The following is a 12677-nucleotide window of genomic DNA, read 5'->3' as shown; positions in this document are numbered from 1 at the left end:
AGCCAGCCTTAGTGGAAGGTTTATTTCTCACCATATTTAGCCCACATCCCCATACTGTTGGGTGACCCAGCTGGCAGGTGGGGGAATTTACAAAATCAGCCTACTGTAAAAGAAGAAAAAGAGTATGTAGCTCTATGGCAGGCAGTGTGTTGAAACATCGCTCTCTTGCAGCTCTCTGGGAACCGCCACTATCCAACACTTCCAGGTATTTCACAGTGTGTCCCCACTGGGCGCTGGGGCTCCTTCTTCTGACCCCTATGTCCCTACTATGTCCTGTAGTTACTACATACAAGTCAGTGGGAGAAACCATAGTGAAACTGGGATTAGGACAGTGGTTGTCAACTTATTAGCTGAAATGGGACTCAAATGAGGCCCCAGACATTACACGGCCACACAATGTTCAATATATGTAATCCTTGAGAGGACGGTCAGAACCTGCAGACCTAACAAAGGAAACGAGGGTCCGGTGGTGTGGACGTACTACATTTTTGGTTGGGGATATGCTGCATAAGACAATATGAAGTTGGGAACTTGTTACAGGAGGCTAGTAGAGATCAATACTATTACCCTAATTAATGTACTACAGACAGCTGAGGTCCGAGAGCCACACATTGGATACCAGAAGAGCCACAGGCTGGGCACCAGGGGATTAGGATAACAATCCCAGAGCCCACAACTTTAAAAAAAAAAAAAAAAAAAAAATCACTCAGCAGTGACTGTTGCCTTATTTCTGTACTCATAGGTTCACTTTATAAGACCATAAAATTCTCATTTAATAAATGAATGAAGGTCGCTGATGCGGATACAAGGTGAAACCCGTAATTGTTATGCCTTTGACTACCATGCCTCATCCAATGTTAAGAAAGTACTGCTTGGTAAGGTTGTGGAAATGTAAACAGAACTAAAAGGTCACATTAATTTTAGTCTCAGATGGTTTCTACCACAGTTCCAGGAACATAATCAAAGGCAATAAAACCTTTGAATGTGACTTCAAAAAATGGTATGCAACAAAGAGTGCAAACTGCATGTGCTGAGGGAAAAAAAAAAAAAAAAAATCAATGAAATGGAATTGATTGAAAATAATTTAAAAATTGTGTGTGCAATTATAGCAGGACCTTTCCCTTACTGATACAAAATTAAACTGACCAGCAGCCTTCCACAATCCATAGGATAAAGCTCCTCACCTAAAGAGTACGACCAGTCTTTAGACTTACATTTATCTGTAAATCTTTGCCTTTAAAGTGGTAGTAAACTGAAGACTTACAAAAAAAGCACCAACAGACAGACCCTAGAGGTCTCTTCTTTCATTATGGCTTAAACCTGCAGGGAGTCCATTTTTTTTTCATGAATTGCCAAGACTTTAATTCAGCTATAATGATATACAATATGTAAAGAAAGATGCTCGACTTTTTCTTTCTACAATTACTTACTGTACGTCACATATTTCATTCTATTTAAAGCCTTCAGGGTAACTTCTTTTGCTGGAGAACCGCTTGTCTGAGTCCTCTGAAACCACTCCATGTCTAGCACAATGGATACAACAGAAGTTAAGATGGTCCTTAAGCACTGTGCTGCTAGTAAATAGCAACCCATCTGGTCAGCCTCCTATGTGATGTAGAAGGAAGCCAGGTAAAGTCAGGCTTCAAGCAATAATCCACAGCTGCCCACTTTTCCAGGTGTCCACAGCAGCTAAAGTTAGGAGGGTCCCCTTTCTGCTTGTATAAAGTATGCTCCAGGGGATCAAATAGTATTTAGCATGAATTCTTCCTTAGAACGTTAAAGCAGAATCCCAGATATAATTTCATATTCTCAGGATCATCAATGTATGTCTCACATATAAAACATCCCAATTCACAGCTGTTCCTGCCATGTACAAACACTCTTTTGCTCCTAAAACCATGCTAATGGAACTTGCCCATCTATTGGGAAACTAATGGAAACCTGAAGGGGGGGGGGGGGTGTTGAAGCAAACTAGCACTTTGCCTTCACTGGGCAGAGTTAACAGGTTTGCATTACACGAGGTAGTGTCAGCCATACTTGCTCAACCTTCACGCCAATGACTCATTGGCAGACTATACTACATGAGTTTTCAATCGTATCTGCTGTTGGGGGACCTAGAAAGGAATATTCCTCCTTATACCCATAGCAAAGTTTCACAGTAACGAAAAAATATCTAATTGTATCCGGTTTCCTTTTTTAAAAATCTTACGTTGCTGCCCCTCCACAAGTGTGGATAGGACCACGTATAATAACAGTTACAAGAACTCTGCAATACTGGTGCAAAGAGCTTTCGTCTACATCTTTAGAGTCCATTCATATCACATGCATTGGGCTGCACTGCTCAATACAGACTCAAAGTAATGACAAGCCAAAATCCTTTATTTCCAATAGACCCAGTTTGCAGAAAGTAAAAATGAAACATGATGCAATATCTAATGATGCCTATTTTGTTTCCTACTGTAAACTGAAAAAAAAAAAAACTGCACATCAAGGGAACATAATAGGGGGTATTTACTAAAATTGGAGGGTGCAAAATCTGGAGCAGCTTTGTATATAAATCAATCAGCTTTCAGGTTTAATTGGAGGGTGCAGAATCTGCAGCAGCTTTGCATAGAAATCAATCAGCTTTCAGGTTTTATTGCCAAAGGTTAACTGAACAAGCTGACTTGCTACCATGCACAGCTACACCAGATTCTCAGTGCACAAGTTTTTAGTAAATTTTCCTCAATGCATTAACAAAACACATGTAATCACTATACAATGCAAGTGGTGTGAATTCAGGGTGCTTTATAAACATCCAAGGGTTGTTTTTTTTTTTTGTTGTATATTTATTTAAATTACGCATTCCACTTTTTTATGTCCCACGTGGATCAGACATGCCATTATATACAGTATACTTGGGGTACCAGTAGAACCTGGAAACCCCCAAGGCCCTGTTTCACATCAAAGGGGGGGAAGCAATTTCAATGCATGCAGCAGACAGACTGAGATCAAGGGCAGATTAATCAATGAACTTAAGCTCAACCACTCCTACAGTGCTAAGATTCTGGGCACAAATATGGAAGTATTAATTTCTAACATTCAAAAATAACCCTTTTACAGCAATGAAGTAATGGATGCATTATTGGTTGTGCTGAATACATAATATACCTATGACAGTACATAATCATGCACATCTTCACTGTACAATGACATTAACGTTAAAACAAGGGTGAAACATCCTCTTGATACATAAAACACTTGTTTCAATATAATTTTATTAGCCCCTGGTGTAATGAGTAATCTAATTCTTAAAAGTAATTCAAAACTACATGAATTGCCAGCACCCTCCAAAAGTGAAAAAAGCAACAAAGGTTGTTAAATATTTGCTGAATTTCTTTGTAGAAAATGTTTTATTTTGTAAACTTTTATTTGGCATTAATGCATTTTACCATATATGTATATTGTCAGAATATTAAAAGCTGCTTTGCAGAGTGCAAGAGACTAGTCATCTACAGGCCCAAACCCTAGTCATCAAATATCAGAAAATATTATTTTAGGCCACATAGGTAGTACTGCTCCAAATCCTACCCATAAGCGGTTTGTAGTAAAGCCATAAAAGTATGCTGCAGCACAGAATTTCATGCAGCTTCCTGCTGAATTGGTTGAAATTCTAGCACCGGGTGTCCAAATTAGCACCACGCAGTTTAAAAAAGTCAATTTCAAAATCAAGGCCTCAAGGCAGTGTTCCCCAGGCGATACTTAACATCCCATCCTTAGAGCGCAAGCCAGCTTCTGGTCTCAGGGTGACAGAGGCCATCTTAATCATAAGCACTGTATGTATCTGGTGCCGGTTCTTAGGAACATATACATGTGAGTGCGGTGTAACTTTTCAGATTTTACTTGGATTAATAAAGTTGGTAGATTTGTGCAATGAACCTCCCCCCCCTATTTTTTGAGTGGTGGTGTATTGCATTGGAAGGAATCGCATCCTGGCATATATGAATGGTCTAGTTGGTGACAAGATACACAGTGGGTCAAACCAAAAAAGTGCAGTGAATCTAGTAATAGAGGGTCCATCCATTGTGGCAAGTGTAAATCCATGTGGGGTCACCTGGAGCACCTGAACGTGGTCACATGTTTATCTGTTACTAATGGCACCAGCACCCATTTACCTACCTTTTGTATTTTTAAGCAACTAATATTTCAAAGGGACTTACTGATACATTGGACATTAGTTGTATTTTCTGGTGTTATTTGTTTTTTGCACTTGTACATGTGGACGACTGTTTGGTAATCTTGATTCACATTTTTGGCAGCGCGGTCTATATACACATTTATAAAGTACGGATGGATGGGTAGCATTAGTCACTGCTCAAGCAAATTATGAGGGGTGGGGACAAGAGAAGCACTATTCCGCTTGTCAAGACTGCTAGCACAGCAAAGAGGTTTCCTACAGAGTGGATTAAAGACGGAGAACCCCTCTAAATGGAGTGGACACAGATTTTACTTTGCACCCATCAATGAGAAAGCTACACATTTATTCACTTCTAAATGCTGTAAAGTAGAATGCATTATATATTTATACCTTCCAAATTTCTGATTCTTCATGTGATTCCACGCTGCTCTAGTAACCAGGAATGACCCTCTTAAGTGAACTCTATGAATAATATCTAGTAAAAAGGTGAAAATGATCAAGAAAGAATGTTAATTCATTGATGCAATGCAGCGATGATTATCAGGCTCTCTGAAATAAACATAACAGGATACCCTGTAATAAGCTCGCCTATTGCCCTCAAATTCAAAAATACAGTTCATTAACTGCAATAATATTATTAAATAAACATGTCCTACTCCCACTAACAAAATGCATTATTATCAAACTAAAAGACTAGTATAGAGCATTGCAGTATTCAGAGATGCATTGAATAGTGGAAATAAAAAAGCTAATTCTTTAGTATGCATAAAATTAAACAAACCATTACATAGTGTATACAGTACATTACTAGAATATAGCAAATCAAATACATCAGCATTCTGTTTATTTAGATTATTAAATATTTGCATACGGACACGTTCAGTGCTTAGCATTACAGAACAGCATACAAATTGATAGTAACAGCAACAATAATAATGTAAACAGGTAAATTAAAGCTCAAATCTGAGCTAGCCAAATGTCCATCATTAGTATAAATTAAATGAAATGTATTGTAATAAATGTAAACTAAAAAAGAAGCTTTTGATGCAGTACTTGAAAAAGATCGAGAACCCAGGTGCTCAGATAGGTATCCGAGGAATACTTCTAGACCAACACCACAGGGCAGGCTGCTCCCAAAATTCATATGAACTGTATGAACACCAAATGCAAAGTCATCAGAAGGAGCACTGTCAGTCTCGGGTGAGGAGTTGAACAATCAGAGCCCAGTGGTGATAATTCAAATATTGCACAGTTTATTGAAACATAAAAACATAAGGTAGTTTAACGGATCTCAACCTGATGTATTCCAACAGCATGTCCCGATGGATGACACAAACTCCTGTGACCTGCGGGGTAGGATGGAATGTGACACCAAGGAGTGGAAGTGGATCCAAAAGCATCCGGCAGTCACTGGGGTCTCACAGACATCATGTCTGCGGGCTGGAAACAACACTCATGGAGCGCCCAGTGATGACATTATGGTACTGGTGGAAGAACCCAAAAGGAAGCCAGAATGAGGGAAGAGGAGCCGCTGATTCATCTTGTGAAGCCGCTTAAAGGCCCAAGCCTATGCTAGAAACAGCCCGTTGCTATGACTACATGTTTTGGGGCAAGCATCTTCGTCAGGTCATGTGATGCAATCCGGCCAAAGAGGTGTTTTATAAAAGAGAGGCCAAGAGGAAGGAAGGGTCAATCATTGGTACTACCCTATAATAAAATGACCCCTTTTATGTCCATTGTAGGAAAATTATTTATTAAAAAATTGTACCAGTGTGCTCCCAAGGGGAATGCTTATGTACCCAAGAACAAATGTGCACATGACAGGATACTGAAACAAAAAAACATCAAGAAAATGTTGACAAATATGTAAATAAGAATAAATAAAAATAAAATTGAACAGATTAAAATTGAAATTAAAAGTCACATTGTGTGTGGGAACAAGGTACTGGTACATAACACATATCAAGAGGACAGTTAAACAAGGATTATTAAACCTAAAATTCTAAAGGGATGGTGAAATGAGGAGGGGAGAGGAAAAAAGGAGCTGACAAAAATTGACGTTCTAATGAGCATTGGCACATGATTATATAACCGTATGAATGTCAATATCTTCATTCAATCCATTGGGAGACAGTGCACCCAGCCTAAAAATCCAAAACATCTCCCTCTTGCACAACAGTGCAAATCTTTCAAAGGGATCCCTTTGGTATATGCTGTATGACCAAGACTGACAGATCTTTGGTATTCTTCCCATGAGAGGCAAAATGGTGTGGAATGCTATGCTTGTCCTTTCCCTCTATTATAAGTCTTCGGCGTTCACGCACCCTTTTGCGCAGGGTGTACTTGGTTCGCCCTACAGTAGGTTAAAAAGGGGCATCTCAGAATGTACATCATGTATTCAGTAGAGCACACGATGAACGGTTTAATTTTAAAAATGTTGTCTAGACCATCACTGAAGGAGGATTGACCATGTGGAATAAATTGACATGTAAGACAACCACTTTTATGGCATCGGAAGATGGCAACTCTGTTCGCCTGTGAGCGTGACGGCTGGCAGACCACAGAGACTGCAGGATGCTTTTGGATCCACTTCCCTCCTTGATTTCACATTTCATCTTACCCTACAGGCCACGGGAGTTCGTGCCATCCATCGGGACATGTTATTGGAATCCATCAGGTTGGGAGCACACTTCATGTAACCTGTTTCACAACCTTATGTTTCAATAAACTGTGCAAGATTTGAATTGTCATCATTAGGCTTTAACTGTTCAAATCCCCACCCGGGACTGACAGTGCTAATTCTGATGACTTTGCATTTGATGCAGTACTTACGTTCAGATGGCAGCTGTCCCCAGCAGTAATTCCCTTTAACCAATGGAGGTCCTCAATCTTTAGGTCTGAATGAAGTCCAGAGTCATTCAACCCAGAAGACAGATGAAAAACTGTGAAGGGAGGCATCGTGGATTGACCCCCACTGAGGGATAGCACGACAGCACTCCACAGAACCAGTGCACAACTGATGTCATTCTGTCTGCAGCATTCTGTATTTTTTGTAAACAGACGGGAAGAGATAAAAATATCTGTGAGGTTTTTATTACTAACTACGTACCAATTGGAACAAGTGATTAACCTCATCTCTTTTCCAGTCCCAGAGGCACAATCTCCCACTATGGCTACAGTGTTTTCAAACTGTGTCTGCATCTGATTAGATGCAGCTGCTGTTTGGCTGAAAATTATCCCACATGCTCCCATGACAAATATCAATACAGCAATTGACTTTTGGAGCAGGGCCACCAACAGAGCACAATTTTCAGTGTATAGCTAGCTCTAAACTCAAAAATGGTTAGGAGTTGGGTTTCAAGCCAAATGTTCTGGCTTATTTGATCAAACATTGCAAGCAGCAAAGGGCTAAGTGCAGTAACCACAGCAATATATCAGAAACTATTCAGTACTAGACAGATGTCAGTAAATTGAATTCTTAACAGCTGTTTTGTGTTACTTGCACTTTGTTAAATAAGACTGTTTTTGTATATTAAAAGTGATATTAAAAGGCGGATAGAAAAAAAAAAAAAAAAAAAAATCACAAAAAACATTATACACTTACCTGTTCTGTCCCCTGATCTTCCTCTTCTCATGTCCCCCAACGCTCCCTGCCTCTCTCCCCTGCTGAGCACCCCCGCAGCAAACTGCTTACTCTGGAGGCACCCAAGTAGGCTCACCCCTGAATCAGTGCTCTGTCTGTCCATCCACACACACAAAGCATGGCTGTGGCTCAGGCTCACCCCCACTCTTTCCTCACAGGCTATGATTGACAGTAGAGGGAGGAAATGTTTCCCACAGCTGTCTCAGCCAATGAGGAGGGAGAGATGCTGGAAAGACACTGCTCTGGTGCACATCGCTGGATCAGGTAAGTATTGGGGGGCTGGAGGGCTGCAGCACACTTAAGGTTTTGTACCTTCATACATAGAATGCATAAAGGTAAAAAGTCTTGAGCCTTTACAACCACTTTAAGGTTGCATGATTCTCAGCATCATCTTACATTGTAGCAGTCAATTTTTCTGTGTGAATATGTTGAATTCAGGTCCTTCATTCACCTCCCTCTCTGTCCCTCTCCTCATTTGAAGTTCACTCTATTCGTCTATTCCCTCCAGGTTCTTTAAGAATTGCTGTGATCTATCGGCCTCCTGGACCAAAATAAAGCTTCCTTGATGACTTCTCTGCCTGGCTGCCTAACTTTCTTCTGAAATTCCCACAATCATTCTTGGTGACTTCTAATCTTAAAACTTCTGCTACCTCTAAACTTCTGAGCCTAACCACTTCTTTTGACCTAAAACAATGAACACATGCTTCTACTCACTCTAATGGTAACTGCCTTGACCTTGTATTCTCCTATCTATGCATGCCTTGCAACCTCACCAACTTTCCTTTTCCTCTCTCTGATCACTCCCTTATTAGCTTCACTCTCTCCCTCGCTTCCTCCTAATTTTCTTCCAACTACTGAACAGTTACCCATAGAAACCTTCGCTATCTTAACCCTCCTATTCTTATTTCGGCAACAGATTGTCTCTATGACAAAATCTCAGCCCTGTCCAGCCCCAACATGGCCACTTCTGTATACAACCGTTCACTGTCATCTACCGTGGACACATTGGCCCCCCCTCACTACACAAAGAATTAGGTCCTGACCGCTACAGCCCTGGCAAACAGACAATACCAGATGCCTTAAAAAACGTAGCCGCGCTCTTGAGCATTTATGGCGTAAGACTAAGACCCAAGACTTTGACCAATATAAATCTGCCCTTCAAAAATACAAGGTTATCTCCACACTGCTAAACAGACCTATTTTATCACTCTCATTAACACCCTCTCACGTAATCCCCGTCAACACTGTTCTAACGTTAACTCTCTACTTCATCCTTCGTTACCTCTACCCATTAACTCAATCACTGCCCAGGAGATCGCTAATCACTTAAAAAATAAGATTGATACAATTCATGACGAGATCTCCACTATACATATATCTCCCTCACCCTAAACTCCTTGCCCACCTGTACAATCTATACTTCCCCTTGTTTAACCCAGCTACTATAGAGGAGGTTGGTAAACTTTTTTCTAAAACCCACCTAAACACCTGTCCCCTGTTCCCTCGCAAATACTACGGTCACCCTCTGGCTCTATGCTTCATTCTTTAACTCATATCTCCAATCACTCCCTTTCTATTGGCATCTTCCTCAACTCTCTAAAACATGCGCTAATCACCCCCATACTTAAAAAGGTCTCACTGGACCCCACCAATCTTAGGAACCTAAGACCCATCACCTTACTCCCTTTTTCTTTCAAACTCCTTGAACAGCTAGTCTACAACCGACTGAGCTGCCCCCTTATTGAGAATAACCTTCTTGATCCCCTTCAGTCTGGATTTCGCCAACAACACTTCACAGAAACTGCTCTCCTAAAGCTCACAAACGACTACTAACCGTTAAAACCAATAGTCACGAATCCATACTCTTACTCTTGGACCTCTCTGCTGCCTTTGACACAATTGACAACCCCCTCCTCCTCAAAAAACTTGATTTTATTATTTTCGTGACTGTACTCACCGTTGGCTCGAATCTTACCTATCTCACCGCACCTTCAGTGTCACTTACAACTCTTCCTCCTCTCCTACTCCTCTGTTGGGGTCCCCCAAGGTTCTGTCCTTGGACCTCTCCTATTCTTGATCTACACTTCTTCCTTGGGTAAGTTGATAGCTTCCCATAGTTCCAATACCATTTCTATGCTGATCAAACAAACCTATCTCTCTGCTCCTCAACTCACTCCATCAGTTTTCTCACGCATCACCAATTTACTAACAGACATATCAGACTGGATGTCACAACACTTCCGAAAACGCAATCTATCCAAAACTGACCTTATGATATTTCCTCCCCCACGTGCCTCTTCCCCGGATATCTCGGTCAGGATCAATAGCACCACTATCAACCCATTCCTGCATGCCAGGGGGTAACCCTGGATTCTGAACTATCCTTTCAGGCCCACATCCAATCCCTGTCAAAATCATGCCGTCTGAACCTCCGCAACATCTCCAGAATACGCCCCTTTTTAACCAATGATACCACAAAGCTCCTAATTTACTCCCTGGTTATCTCTCGCCTCGACTACGGCAATACCTCGACTACGGTTTACCTTTACATAGGCTATCGTCCCTCCAGTACATCATGAATACTGCTGCCAGGCTCATCCACCTTACCAACCGTTCAGTGTCTGCTGCCCCTTCTCTGCCAATCCTTCCACTGGCTTCCACTCGCCCAATGAATAAAATTCAAAATACTAACAACTTACAAAGCCATCCACAACTCCACCCCCAGCTACATCACCAACCTGGTCTCAAAATATCAACCAAACCACTTCTCTTCCTCCCAAGACCTTCTGCTCTCTAGTTCCTGTGTCACCTCCTCCCATGCTCGCCTCCAGGACTTCTCCTGAGCTTCTCCCATCCTATGGAACTTCCTACCCCAATCTGTCCGGCTATCTCTTAATCGATCCACCTTTAGACAATCCCTGAAAACCTCTCTTTAAAGCAGTGTTTCTCAACTCCAGTCCTCATGGACCCCCAACAGGTTATATTTTCAGGATTTCCCTCAGATGAAACAGCTGTGGTAATTACTAAAGCAGTGAAACTGATCAAATCACCTGTGCAAAATAATGGAAATCCTGAAAACATGACCTGTTGGGGGTCCATGAGGACTGGAATTGAGAAACACTGCTTTAAAGAAACCTATCCTGCTTTTAACTAGTAAACTGCAATTTATTTCCTCCATCAGCTCATCCCCCCACAGAGATTACCTTTTGTATCACTCAACCCTTCCTCCTAGATTGTAAGCTCTAATGAGCAGGGCCCTCTGTTTCCTCTTGTACCAAATTGTATTGTAACTGTAATGTTTGCCTTCATTTTGTAAAGCGCTGTGCAAACTGTCGGCGCTATATAAATCCTGTATAATAATAAATAATAATAATTGCTGGATATGTGCTGCCTAATATCTAAATGGTGTTTGGCTCAGTCAAATATGAACTCATGGTATTTCACCACCATAAAGTGGTTGTAAAGGCTGAATTTTTTTTTACAGTAGTGCAGCAGTGCCCCCAGCCCCCTCAATACTTACCTGAGCCTCATCGCAATCCAGTGATGTGAATGACAGCCTTGGATGACCTGGGTTTCTGCCGCCTCATTGGCTGTGAATTGACACATGGAGTAGCGGGTGACTCCATAGCAAGCTGCTTGCTGTGGGGGAACCCGACAGACAGGAGAAGCCAGGAGAGCCAGCGGGGGACCCGAGGAGAGGAGGATCCATGCTGCTCTGTGCAAAACCACTGCACACAGCAGGTAAATATAGCATGCTTGTTATTTTACAACAACAAAACATTAACCTTTAGAATCACTTTAATGTGCAGCTTTAAAGTTTAACTTTAGTCTGCAAATTAAGTCCTACTAGATCCCTTCAGTCTGGCCCTTTTGTAAGGATAGCAATGTAAAACATTACAAATAAGTGCCTATACTGTTTAAAATCTAGTAATGCACTGTTTAATCCCTTCTGTAGGCTCAGTTTTTCTCTATTTTTCAGCACTGTGCCAAAAATCAGAGCCATTATAGCCCGATCTGCTGACAGCCTAAAGATTTACTGCTGCTCAGGGATTCAGCAAAATGGCAGCCTCCAGCAAAAAGAAACAAGATTAATGTTGAAGCAATTATGGTACGCACTAATTGTGGAAGCATAATAAATGTGGATTGTATGTTTCTTGCTAAAGAACATTATTTTTTAACACGTTGTTATGGGTAAAGTTCCAATTTGTTATGGGTAAAAAAGCTACGTGTCCCAATGCGGTTTTAAAATGGCACCTGGATTCTGCGATTCCTGCGGATCGCAGCGGAATCTACAGCTGGAAACGCCAGTTGTCCTGACAGCCTGGGTCAAGCACTAAGCCCAAAAGTTAAAAGGGATCAGCTACTAGCCTTCCGATCTACACAGCCTTCCAGAGGAGCACTTGTAACAGAATAATTAAAATATAATGCTTTCACATTGTGTTTACATTGGGAGTGTAGAGACCTGGAGTGTAGGGTATTGACATTTCTCAGCATGAGGGGTTGAATCAGCGAGCAAAACATCACTATTAGAAGTGATCAGTTGCTGCACAGATGTATTGGGGGGGGCGGATCATGCCTACACTTATAAGATTCGGGCCACCCATGAAGTTTTTTTTTTTAAAAAGGATGGTCTGAATAACATTTGTATTTCTGCTCAAGTGTCAAATATTCATTTACTTGCAAAGTACATTTTTTTGTGGTTGAAAACTTTTGAAAAAGTGACCATTGTGTCAATTTGTGCCCTCACCAGCCCAACATAATCATATCATGCAAACAACTTATTTATGCAAGCTGTTTTTTTTCCACTGCATGCGAAATGTAGTGTTGAAGGGAAAGAAAAGAGTAAAATAATAAAAA

At 41.1% G+C, this 12677-nt stretch overlaps 1 protein-coding gene and 1 long non-coding RNA gene across 2 annotated transcripts in view; both read right to left on the bottom strand.

Moving 5' to 3' along the window:
• The window catches only part of HSD17B4 (hydroxysteroid 17-beta dehydrogenase 4), a 388773-nt gene that overhangs the window by 244229 nt on the left and 131867 nt on the right, over nt 1-12677 (bottom strand). The window contains exon 7 of the mRNA XM_089673464.1: nt 4568-4652. Coding sequence (XP_089529590.1) covers nt 4568-4652 — 85 coding nt within the window. The remainder of the gene's footprint in view (nt 1-4567; nt 4653-12677) is intronic.
• Nucleotides 5000-7213, bottom strand: LOC149474430 (uncharacterized). The gene is made up of 2 exons (XR_016312593.1): nt 7010-7213; nt 5000-5884 (listed from the first exon to the last, which is right to left on the bottom strand). It is a non-coding gene; the product is annotated as an uncharacterized LOC149474430 (long non-coding RNA).

This window comes from Staurois parvus, unplaced genomic scaffold (genome assembly GCF_062004578.1).
Source record: "Staurois parvus isolate SC_StPar_1 unplaced genomic scaffold, SC_StPar_1.0 ptg000004l, whole genome shotgun sequence".
Classification (NCBI taxonomy): Eukaryota; Metazoa; Chordata; class Amphibia; order Anura; family Ranidae; genus Staurois; species Staurois parvus.
The sequence above is the reverse complement of the archived record's forward strand: the minus strand, read 5'-3'. Positions and strand labels throughout refer to the sequence as shown.